This window comes from Macrotis lagotis, chromosome 2 (assembly GCF_037893015.1).
Source record: "Macrotis lagotis isolate mMagLag1 chromosome 2, bilby.v1.9.chrom.fasta, whole genome shotgun sequence".
Lineage (NCBI taxonomy): Eukaryota > Metazoa > Chordata > Mammalia > Peramelemorphia > Peramelidae > Macrotis > Macrotis lagotis.
Window position 1 is genome coordinate 256,744,407 of NC_133659.1, and position 12,885 is coordinate 256,757,291.

Below are 12,885 nucleotides of genomic sequence, written 5' to 3' on the forward strand. Positions count from 1 at the left end.
TCAGGCTATTAGCCAATCTCCGCCGCAGAGAGTGTTAGCCACGCCTCCCACCTGGGAGTGCCGGAGAGACGTCACGGGAGCGGGGGCGGTTCCATTTTTTTTTTTTGAGGAATGCGCTGAGATTGGTCGGACAGACAGCGGCGGGCGGCCAGGCAGGGTGATGATTGGTGGGGCGGACGGAGGGGCGGGCCCTCGGCAGGCCCCGGTTTTGGGGCCGGCGGTGGACGTCCTTCTCCGCGCTTTGTGGCTGGTGGGGGGCAGGGTTTGGGGGTTTGGTGGGCTCGGGGTGGGGGTGGGGAGCGAGTCGGGACGGCTCCTAGGAAACTCATTCCAGCCTTAGTTGTGGGGGGGGCCTCCGGGTCGGGAGGGGTGACCGGAAGCGAGACCAGGGCTGACCGGAAGTGAGGCCTGCGGAGGGGAAGAGGGGAGCGCAGGTCCCGCGGGGTGGGACGCTCGTGGGGAGGGGAGGGGGTGGGGTGGGTGGGACCCGCGGCCGCTGCGGGTGTAGCGCGGGGAGGGGCCCGGACCCGGCCGCAGCCCGCATCGGACGGAGATCCGGGATTGGCGCGGCTCTGCGGGAGGAGCCCGGAGGGGCCGGCCAGGGGGCCCGCAGCCCCGGGCAGAAGGCCGGCTGGTGCGGGCGGGGCGGGGCGGGGCGGCGGGCCTGCCTCCGCTGCCGCGCCGTGCGGGAGAGGCCGGGGCCCGCGGGGGGCCCTCCGGAAGGCAAGGCGGCGAGATGGCCTGGGCCCTGAAGCTGCCGCTGGCCGACGAGGTGATCGAGTCCGGCCTGGTGCAGGACTTCGACGCGAGTCTGTCCGGGATCGGCCAGGAGCTGGGCGCGGGGGCCTACAGCATGAGGTGAGCCATGGGCCCGCACGCCGGACCTGGGGAGCCGGGGCTGCCCGCAGCCCGCTAGGTGAGGAGGCTCCCCTGGGGTCCGGCTCGCCCTCCCTCTCCTTTCATCTCTCCTCCCTTGCTTTTCCCTCCCTTTTTCTCTGTCCCTCTTTTCTTCTCTCCTTTTCCTTCTTTCCCCTCCCTTTTCTCTCTCTCCCTCTTTTCTTCTCTCCTTTTCCCTTTTTTCCTTCTTTTCCCTTCCCTTTTTCTCTCTCCCTCTTTTCTTCTCTCCTTTTCCCCTTTTCCTTCTTTTCCCTCCCTTTTTTCTCTCTCCCTCTTTTCTTCTCTCCTTTTCTCTTTTTCCTTCTCCCTCTCTCCTACTTGCCCCTTCTCTCTCCTCTCTTCTTTTGTTTCTTCTCTCCCTTCTTCTCTTCTTCACCCTTTTCCCTTCCTCTTTCCCCCTCCAGTCCTTTTCCCTCCCTTTTCTCTCCTCTTGTTTCCTCTCTCCCTCCTTCATTCTCCTCTGTCTGTCGGTCCGTCTCTCCCCCCCTCCACCCTCACTCTCTCTCTCTCTCTCTCTTCTTCCCTCCTTCTCTCCACACAATCTTGGGTGCTATATGTACATAAAGGAAGAACTGAAGCCAGAGGTTGTTTGAGAGTTTCTCTTGAAGGGGATGGTCTTAACCAGGATGCAGAAATGGATGGTGAATAGCTGTGCTTTTGAGATTTAGTGCGGCTTCGCTGAGTGTGTTTATTTAGGTTAGTGGAGCTGGGGGTTGGCCATGGTTTTATGTGCAGAGCGCTGGACACATAGTAACTACTTAATCTATACTTTTTGAAAGTAAATGAAATGTCTGCAACACCTTATAAAAAGAAAATCCTTTTACTATTTATATGGGGGTAGGCAAACTGTGACGTGAGTAAGTTTAGAAAATAGCTACTTTGTTTTCATTATCACTGAAACTTCCCACTGTATACCTCCCCCGGACTGTTCTACAGAATAAAAATAGTTCAACAAAACTAGCTAGCATATTTCAGAAATCTAACAGCCCCCCCAGCTTCTACAAAAGAGCAGAGAGAAGTATTTTTTTTATATCTCTTTGGGATCCAAACTTGGTCATTATAATTTTATACATTATAATATTACTGAATTATAATTCAATTTCAGTTGCTTTGTTCTTTCCATTTCTTTGTTATAATTATATTTGTGGTTTCCCTAGTTCAACTTCACTTTTCATTATTTTACATGTCTTTCCAACATTTCTTTGATTTCATCATCTTTGTCATTTCTTATAGCATAATGATATTCCATCACGTTTATGTTTTATGATTTGCTTACCATTACCTAGTTTATGAACAGCTTGGTTCCAGTTCTTTGGTATCATGCAAAGTGTTGCTGCAAGTAATTCAGTGTTTCTGGGACCTTTCTTTTTTGCAATTGATCCACTTGAGCTGTTTACCTAATGTTAATTAAGAATTATATTTGTATTTTTGTAAAATAGCATCATGTAAACTGCTTAAGGAGTAGATCGATTTTTTTGTTCCTATCTTTTTATCCTCAGTCCCTGGTATATAGTAGTTATTTCATACATATTTGTTGAATCTTTTACTTTTTTCTCAACCAAGCAAGCATTTATTGTGATTACTGTGTGCCAGGTATAGGGGATAAGCAGACAGAACCTTAACAGTCCCTTTACTCAGGGAGTTTTTATTATAATGAAAGAAATAATAGGGGTACACATATGTTCAAAATAATTTTGTGGAGAAGGCACTAACAGTTGGAAGGATGAGGAAAGATGACTCTAGAAGTAAAGATCCCTAGATATCTGAATAAGGAAGGAGAACATTTTCAGGCATGTGAGCAGTTAGCACAGAGGCATTGCAATAAGAAAAGGAGTGTCACATACGAGAAATCACAATAATATACATGTGTAATTACCAATTAGGCTATTGCAGTAATGTAGGCAAAAGATCATGGATTTAAACTAGGTGATGGCTGGCCATGGGAGTAAAGAGAAGGGAAATGGATGCAAGAGATGTTGTAGAAATAGAAACAGAACTTAAAAACTAATTGGAAGCATAAAGCAAGTAAGAGTTGAATTTGATGTGCCCTAGGCATGTTCAGTTTACAATGTACACTCAGTGCTGGTGATGTGGTATTGGAACTCAGGAGAGAAACTAAGGTGGACTATATAGATCTCGAAGTCATATGCATACATAAAGATGATGATTAAACTCATGGGATCTCTGAGATTATCAAGTAAAAGAAAGATGACCTAGGGCAGATTTGGCACAGTAAGGGCAGTGATATTTATAAACATATCTTTGGATAAGAAGGAGCCAGAAGAAGAGCATTCAGACAGAAAAGAGGTTTGTCATATGAAAATCTAGAGGAAAGAAAATATCCAGGAAAAGAGAGCATTCGTTAGTGTCAGATGATGCAGAGAGATCCAAAGGAAATGATGATTGACTATTAACTATCAGTTTTGATTTAAAAGATAATTAGTTGCTTAGAAGAGAACAAATTCAGTTGATAATGAGGTCCAAACCAAAGCCAGATTCCAGAGAGGAAAGAAGTAGAGATAAGAAATATATAGATAGCTTTGTATAGATAGATAGATAGATAGATAGATAGATAGATAGATAGATAGATAGATAAGTTTGGTTGAAAAATGGAAGAAAGATGTAGCAAGATAACTTGGGGAGATAGCAGGACCTAATTAGGTTCCTTTTTTTCAGCATATTATTATTGTAAATTGTGCTCCTTGGTTTACTCATCTTTTTTAATATCAGTTCATATGTGTTAACATATTTTTTAAAATCTGGGGGCAGCCAGGTGGTACAGTGGATAGAGCACCTGCCCTGGAATCAAGAGGACCTTTTAGTTCAAATCTGGACTCAGACACTTAGTAATTACCCAGCTGTGTGACCTTGGACAAGTCACTTAACCACCATTGCCTTGAAAAAAAAAGAAAACAAAAATCTGTCAGTCTTTATTTCTTATGGTGCAATATAATTTCACTTTGATGTAACAGTTTAAGCCACTTTGTTTACTGCTCTTTGCTACAACAAAAAGTGTTTCTATAATAATAGTTAATTAACTTCTCAAAATATTGCTTTATTTAAGGTTTGCAAAGCACTTTACAAATATCCTATTTTATCCTCACAACAACTGTAAGAGAACCCAACTGAGGCAAAAAGAGGCGAAATGTCTTGCACAAGGTCAAACAACTGATTATATGAGGCAGGATTTGAATTTAAGTCTTTCTGACTCTACAACCAGGGCTCTATGCACTCCTGTGCCTCCTAGCCAGTGTAATACTCTTGCCCATTTTAGTCCTTTTCCTCTCTCCTCGACCTCTTTTGGACTCATACCAAATGTTATCACTAGGTTAGTTAAATTGAGTCAGCAAGTATTTGCTTGCTATTTCCTAAATGCCAGCCACTGGACTAAGCACTGGGGATACAAATAAAGGCAAAAAAAAAGTTTCTGCTTATAGGGAGTTTACGTTAGAATATAGTGGGAGAAATAACTTGTAAACTACGAGGTATAAATAATATCCAATCAGGAGAAATTGTAGGAAATCTTAGCAAGAAGATGCTAGCATTATAGAGGATTAGAATGCTTTCTTTTTTTAATTTTTTAAATTTATTTTTATTAAAGATATTATCTGAGTTTTACAATTTTCCCCCCAATCTTGCTTCCCTCTCCCCCCCCCCCCCACGGAAAGCACTCCGTCAGTCTTTACTTTGTTTCCATGTTGTACATTGATCCAAATTGGGTGTGATGAGAGAGAAATCATATCCTTAAAGAGAAGTCTAAAAGGTAACAAGATCAGACAATAAGATATCTGTTTTTTCTTAAATTAAAGGGAATAGTCCTTGTACTTTGTTCAAACTCCACAGCTCCTTATCTGGATACAGATGGCAGTTTCCTCTGCAGACTGCCCAAAATTGTTCCCAATTGTTGCACTGATGGAATGAGCAAGTCCTTCAAGGTTAGAATGCTTTCTTGCAGGTTAGGCTTAGTGGAAAGTCAAGAAGCAGAGATGAGGAGGGAAGGAATTCCAGTCATGGGAAACAGCAAGTGAATGTGCCCAGAGTAAGGAAATGGAGTTTCTTGTGTGAATAATAGCAAGACTAGGACCATTGGATCTAAGAGGATGTGGTCAGGAAATAAGGTTAAGAAGACTAGAAAGGTAAGAAGAGGCCAGATTATCAGGGTCTTTAGTGCCCAACCGAAGATTTTATATTTTATTCTGGATGTGATAGGGAGCCACTGAAATTTATTGACTAGTAGCATGACATAAACAGACCTGAATTTAGAAAATTTTTTGACATTGGAGGATTTGTAGGAGTGGAGAAAGACTTGAAGGAAGGAGACCAAACAGAAAGGTATTCAAGTTATGAGGTCCTTCACCAAGGTCTTGGCAGTGATAGAAGGGGACTTAATATAAGAGATGTTATAAAGGGTGAATGAAGACAATTCAGCAATTGGTTAGATATGGGGAGGGCATAAGATTGAGGAGTAAAGGATGAATCCTAACCTGGAAGCCTGAGTTGCTAAGAGGAGGATAGTGCCCTCTACAGTAAGAGGAAAATTAGAAGGAGGAGAGGGTTAAAGAGGTTTAAGAGTATGTGAAGTTTAATAACTTACTGATTGTAGTGCCGTTGTTTTCCAGAATGATTGAACTAATTCAGAACACCACCTCCAATAGTTTCCTTTCAGCACTTGCTGTTTTTGTCATTTATCATCTTTGGCTAATGATGGGTATGCTATAGAACTTTTAGATTGTTTTAATTTGCATCTCTCTTGATTGTTAGTGATTTGAAACCATTTTTCATGTAATTGTTGTTCTCAAAACTTCCTATTTATATCTTTACCACTTATTCATTGGAAATAGCTTTTGTTCTTATATATTTATATACATTCTTTAGTAGAGTTAGATAGGGCAATAGATAAAGTGCTAGGCCTGAAATCAGGAAAACTCATTTTCCCCAGTTTAAGTCTGCCCTAGCACCTCCTGGCTGTATATGATCCTGACCAAGTCTCTTAACATGGTTTTCCTCAGCTTGTCATCTGTAAAATGAGCTGGAGAAGAAAATGGAAAAGCCATTTTAGTATCTTTGCCAAGAAAAACTCAAATGGGATCATGAAGACTTGAACATGACTGAACAATAATAAATTTTTAATTTAGTATTTTGTTTTTCTCTAGTTACATGTAAAAACAAGAATAAATTCTTTATATGACTGAAACATAAAAACCTTTGTCAGAGAAATTTTCTAAGAATATTTCTTCTAATTTAATTGTTTTCCTTTTGATTCTAATTGTATTTATTTTGTGTGTGCAGTTTTACAGTTTTATGTAATAAGCTTGTCTGTTTTATGATCATCTTGTTTACAAGAATTCTCCCCATCCATTGTTTCCAAAGGTATGTCCTAGTGAGAATTTTTTGTAAGCATTGGGGAGATTTTGTAGGTAACCAGGAATGAATTAATAGATGAGAGAGAATGAAGAGAGAGGTAGGGAGTGATTGGGGGGGGGGGGTGTCAATCTGTCAGAGACAGACTTGAGGATAAAATGGAGGAGGGATCACATAGGGTAAAGGAGGAGAAAATTGGGGTTATGTCAAAGCTTGTGAGAGGAAGAAAAGAGAGTTTATAGTTATTGAGAGTTCTGTGGAAGAGGAGGTAAGAAGGGAAGGTCTGGAGCCTGCACAATGGTAAGGGGGAAAGAAACTCAAATATCACATTTACAGTCCTGTTACAGAAGGTTCTCGAGATTGCTAATTTGTCCTGCAGAAATCTGGCTTATCTGTTTTACAGCTGAACTGTTCTAGCAGGGTTCTAACCTGGGTCCATAGACATCCTCCCCCAAGGGGTTCATAAACTTAGATGGGAAATATCCCATCTTATTTTCACAAACCTCTAATTGAAATTTAGTCTTTCAAGTATTTAAAAATATTCTGAGAAGGGATTCTGTAAGGCTTTACCATCAAGTCATTCAGTGCCTATTATGTGCCAGCAACTGTATTAAATGCTGGGGATACAAAGAAAAACAAAGATAGTCTCTACTCTCAGGGAGCTCCCAGTTTAATGTAGAGACAATATATAATCAGCAATGTTAAAACAAAACATAGGGGGAAAGCAATAGAATTAAGGAGAATTGGGAAGGGTTTCTTGGTAGGTAAGATTTTAGCCAGCACTTTAAGAAAGTCAGTAGAAATAAAGATAAGAAGGAAGAACATTTCAAATTTGGGGGACTTTCTACGAATATGGCTGCAATTGGAATGTGGAGTGTCTTGTTCAAAGAATAGCAAGATGGCTAGTGTCACCGCATCATGGGGTATATGGGGAAGGAGTGTGTGAAAGATATAAAAAGAAAGAACAAATTGGGGGAGAGGGGCAGGTTATGGAAAGGCTTTGAATGTCATCAGAATTTTATGTTTGATCCTGGGAATGATAGTGAACTACTGGAGTGTTTAGAGTAAGGGAATGTCATGGTCAGACTTTAGTGTGATTTCTTAAAGGAGTGCATATCTAAAAAAGCTTAAGAAGGTTTGTTTTATAAAATTTTCTTTCTATGGAAAAATGTGGGAGTCTAGGACTACATTGTATGTCTGTTTAGATGTATATGTTAAATAATAAGCCATATATACATATGTGAAAATATAGTCCTGATCTATGTATCTATTCCCTGGCTACTAAGAGAGAGGGTGAAAGGTGCTTGGCTTCAGGAAATACCCGAGTTTGAATTATACTTTTGACACTCTCTGTCTTGCTGTACTTCTCTCTAAAAAGGAAATGCTAATGCCTATATATAAAATACATATTGTGAACATCAAAGGAGAATATCTACAGTGTGCTTTATAACTCCCTTTGTCAGTTATTATTCCTCATCTTTCACAGTATAAGGGAATAATCTTCCCTCTTAGAAATTAGAATATAGTTACCTGTGGCTTTCTGCCTCTATAATTAGGAAAGAAAGTAGTAGTGACTTGGGTTAAGGGTTGGGGGAAAGAGGGGAGACAGAGAATGACGCAAGTTTCCATATGAAGTAGGAACAGAACTTCCAGGGGCTCAGCTTCCATATTCCCCATCAGTCCTTAAAAGCAGTCCTTTGAAGATAGGAAGATTAGCAGCCTGACAAAGAGGACTCAGGAGTAAATATGGATGGACAGCCATTAGATTACAGAACTGCTTTTTAATGATAATTTTCAAATTCTCTCTATTTTTTTCCTAGACTTTTTTTTTTTTAGGATTTTTCAAGGCAAATGGGGTTAAGTGGCTTGCCAAAGGCCACACAGCTAGGTAATTATTGAGTGTCTGAGGTTGGATTTGAACTCAGGTACCCCTGACTCCAGGTGCTCTATCCACTATGCCACCTAGCCGCCCCATATTTTCTAGACTTTTAATTTCCAAATTTTGAATTTAATTAGTACATTTCAGCTAGAATAGCAGTTGAACATTATTTAATAGTTATTTAAGTAAAAGTTTTACATTACAAATATGTTAGGATATGAATTCTCTCTCTCTCTCTCTCTCTCTCTCTCTCTCTCTCTCTATATATATATATATATATATATATAACTTTTAGCAATTCATTACTTGACCGAGTAGGGTTGAACAGGACTGACTGCGCTGATCTGGTAGCTCAGGTTTGAATTTTGAACAAGTGAAGCACTCCTACAGCCATCCAGCAATTAACCAAAAGAGATTTACTTCTCTGTAGCCCAGAACTTATTTATTTATTCTTATTTTATACAATTTTTTTTACATTAATAAAATATTCTTGTTTAAGAGTAAACAAAATACCCCCTCCCCCTCATGAATATAGACTTGCTTGAGCGATAAAGTAAAGGGGAGAGAAAAAAAAATTAAAATTAAAAAAATAATAGTAATAATTGTAGGTATGGCCAGGTAGCGCAATGGATAAAGCACCAGCCCTGGAGCCACGAGCATCCGAGCCTACATCCAGCCCCGTAGACACAACAATCACCCAGCTGTGTGACATGCAAGCCACCTGATCCCCACTGCCCTGCAAAAACCAAAAAGAAGGAAAAAAAAAGACCCAAAATAAAATAAAATAGTAATAATAGTACGGGTGGCTGGGTAGTGGACTGAGCATTGGCCCTTGAGCCAGGAGCACCCGGGTCCAAATCCAGCCTCAGACACTCAAAGATCACCCTGCTATGTGGCCCCAAGCAGGCCACCCAGCCCCATTTGCCCTGCACCCTCCCCCAAATAATAATAATAAAAAATGTGCTTCAGTCTTCCTTCTAACACCAACAACTCTGTCATGCGTGGATTGCATTCTTTATGGTAAGTCCATTGCAAAAGTTACTTCCATAGTTTTCCAATGTTGCCATTGCTGATAGCAAATCCCTCCTTTCATATTTCTCCACTAGCATGTACTATATTTTCTCTCTCCTTTCACTCTGACTCTGCTGTAGGGTCACTGAGCGGTGCAGCAGACAGATCCCTGGGGGGATCAGGTATTCCTGGGGCCAAGAAGCCCTGGGCCCCCACACCACCCCTTAGGCCCAGAATCCACCTGGCCCCATGGTCCTGGACAGGCCTTCCAATCCCAGCCCCTTGCAAGAAGTAAAAAAGAAAATGTGTTATATCTGACCACTCTCCCCCCATGGTCCACCCTTTCCTTCTTTATTCACATCCCCACCCCTTCCCCCTGCTCCCCACCTCCTTCTTACTCCAGATGCCTATACCCCATTGAATATATATGCTGTTTCCTAGCCACCTCTGATGAGAGCAAAGGTTCCCTCATTCCCCCTTGCCTCCCCCCTTCCATGTCATTGCAATAGCTGATTGTAATAAAAAAAAAATCTTATGATATGAAATATTTTGGCCTATTCCCCCCTCTCCTTTTTCTTTCTCCCATTACATTTCCCTTTTTTCTATTGACTCCATTTTTACACCATATTTTATCTTCAAATTCAGCTGTCTCTTGTGCTTCAACTATAAAAGCTCCCTCTACCTGCTCTGTTAACTGAGGAGGTTCATATGAGTATTATCAGTGTCCTTTTTCTATGCAGGAACACATGCAGTTCATCATCAAGTCCCTCATATTTTCCCCTTCTCCTCCAATCTCCATGCTTCACCTGAGTCCTGTATCTGAAGATCAGACCTCCTGTTCAGCTCTGGCCATTCCAACAGAAACATTTGAAATTCCCCTTGTTCATTGAAAGTCCATCTTTTTCCCTGGAAGAGGACATTGAGCCTTGCTGAGTAGTTGATTATTGGTTGCGTTCTAAGCTCTTTTGCCTTCCTGTATATTATATTCCAAGCCCTATGAGCTTTTAATGTAATTGCTGCTAAGTCCTGTGTGATCTTGACTGCAGCTCCACAATATTTGAACTGTGTCCTTCTGGCTGCTTCTAATATTTTCTCTTTGACTTGGGAATTCTGGAACTTGGCTATAATATTCCTAGGGGTTGGTTTTTTGGGATCTCTTTCTCGGGGGGATCAGTGGATTCTCTCCATTTCTATTTTGCCCTCTGCTTCTAGGATATCAGGGCAATTTTCCTGTAGTAATTCTTTGAAAATGATGTCAAGGCTCTTTTCCTGATCATGACTTTCAGGTATTCCAATAATATCAGTTGTATTTTCAGTGAGATATTTCACATTTTCTTCTAATTTTTTCATTTTGGTTTTGAAGTATTGATTCCTGATTTCTGGTAAATTCATCAGTCTCCCTGAATTCTATTCTTTGTCTGAAGGATTTGTTCTCAGAGAGTTTTCTTATCTCTTTTTCCATCTGGCCAATTCTGCTTTTTAAAGCATTCTTCTCCTCAATAACTTTTTGAACTGTTTTATCCATTTGACCTAAGCTAGTTTTTAGCATGCTATTTTCTTCAGCATTTTTTTTTGATTTCCTTGACTAAGCTACTGACTTCATTTTCATGTTTTTCCTCCATCTCTCTCCTTTCTTTTCCCAGTTTTTCTTCTAACTCCCTCATTTGATTTTCAAAGTCTTTTTTGAGCTCTGTCATGGCCTGAGCCCAATTTCTGTTTTTCTTGGAGTCTTTAGATGCAGGAGCTTGTGCTTCCTCATCTTCAGACTGAGTGTTTTGATCCTTGTTGGGCTCATATGCAAAATATTTCTCAATGGTCTTCCTCTTGTTTCTCCGCTTGCTCATTTTCCCAGCCTAGGCCTGGTTTTGGGGTGCTTCCTGAGCTTTTGAGGCACTCCCACAAGGGTCTCAGTGTGTGAGGCTGTGTCCTGCCTCCTGGTCTGTGAATGACCATAAGCTCCCCCCTCTGCCATGGGGCTGAGGTGGGGGGGGCTCTGCTGTTCTATTGGGGGGCCTAGACTGTGATCAGGATCTGAATGTGGTCAGAGCCCCAGAGTCCTGTTCCAGAGTCAGAGGACAGAGATCTGCAGTCTCTCTTCACTCCCCTCCCTCAGCTCAATCTTTTTCTTTCTTTTTTTTAAATTTATTTTTATTAAAGATATTATTTGAGTTTTACATTTTTTCCCCCAATCTTGCTTCCCTCCCCCCTTCCCCCACAGAAAGCACTCTGTCAGTCTTTACTTTGTTTCCATGTTGTACCTTTGTGATGAGAGAGAAATCATATTCCTAAAGAGAAGAGAAGTCTAAGAGGTAACAAGATCAGACAATAAGCTATCTGTTTTTTTTTCCCTAAATTAAAAGGAATAGTCCTTGCACTTTGTTCAAACTCCACAGCTCCTTATCTGGATACAGATGGTATTCTCCTTTGCAGACAGCCCAAAATTGTTCTCGATTGTTGCACTGATGAATTGAGTAAGTCCTTCAAGTTTGAACATCACTCCCATGTTGCTGTTAGGGTGTCCAGTGTTTTTCTGGTTCTGCTCATCTCACTCAGCATCAGTTCATGCAAATCCCTCCAGGTTTCCCTGAAATCCCATCCCTCCTGGTTTCTAATAGAACAATAGTGTTCCATGACATACATATACCACAGTTTGCTAAGCCATTCCCCAATTGAAGGACATTTACTGGATTTCCAATTCTTTGCTACCACAAACAGGGCTGCTATAAATATTTTTGTACAAGTAATGTTTTTACCCTTTTCCTCATCTCTTCAGGGTATAGACCCAATAGTGGTATTGCTGGCTCAAAGGGTATGCACATTTTTGTTGCCCTTTGGGCATAGTTCCAAATAGCTCTCCAGAAGGGTTGGATGAGTTCACAGCTCCACCAACAGTGTAATAGTGTCCCAGATTTCCCACATCCCTTCCAACAATGATCATTATCCTTCCTGGTCATACTGGCCAATCTAAGAGGTGTGAGGTTGGTACCTCAGAGAAGCTTTAATTTGCATTTCTCTAATAATTAATGATTTAGAACTTTTTTCATATGGCCATGGATTACTTTGATCTCCTCATTTGTAAATTGCCTTTGCATATCCTTTGAGCATTTGTCAATTGGGGAATTTTTTTTAAAAAATATGACTCAGTTCTCTATATAGTTTAGAAATTAATCCTTTGTCAGAATCATTAGTTGTAAAGATTGTTTCCCAATTTACTACATTTCTTTTGATCTTGGTTACAGTGGTTTTATCTGTGCAAAAGCTTTTTAATTTAATGTAATCAAAATCATCTAATTGGTTTTTGGTGATATTCTCCAACTCTTCCTTAGTCATAAACTGTTCCTCTTTCCATAGATCTGACAGGTAGACTAGTCCTTGATCTTCTAATTTGCTTATAGTATTGTTTTTTATGTCTATGTCCTGTAACCATTTGGATCTTACATTGGTAAAGGGTGTTAGGTGTTGGTCTAATCTAAGTTTCTTCCATACTAACTTCCAATTTTCCCAGCAATTTTTATCAAAGGGGGAGTTTTTATCCCAATGGCCAGACTCTTTGGGTTTATCAAACATCAGATTACTATAATCATCTCCTGCTTTTACACCTAGTCTATTCCACTGGTCCACCACTCTTTTTCTTAAGCTCAATCTTTTTCTTTCTTAAAACTATATTCTTCTAATCCTTTATCAATACATTTTGTTTCTCATATTTAATCAGCAAGCTATTGTCTATTACTAGGCCA

At 40.8% G+C, this 12,885-nt stretch overlaps 1 protein-coding gene across 1 annotated transcript in view; it reads left to right on the top strand.

Moving 5' to 3' along the window:
• Window positions 1–651: 651 nt before the first annotated feature.
• The window catches only part of TFCP2 (transcription factor CP2), an 81,938-nt gene continuing 69,704 nt past the window's right edge, over window positions 652–12,885 (top strand). Inside the window, exon 1 of the mRNA XM_074225911.1 lies at window positions 652–858. Within this exon, the coding sequence (XP_074082012.1) occupies window positions 737–858 (122 nt within the window). The 5' untranslated portion in view covers window positions 652–736. The remainder of the gene's footprint in view (window positions 859–12,885) is intronic.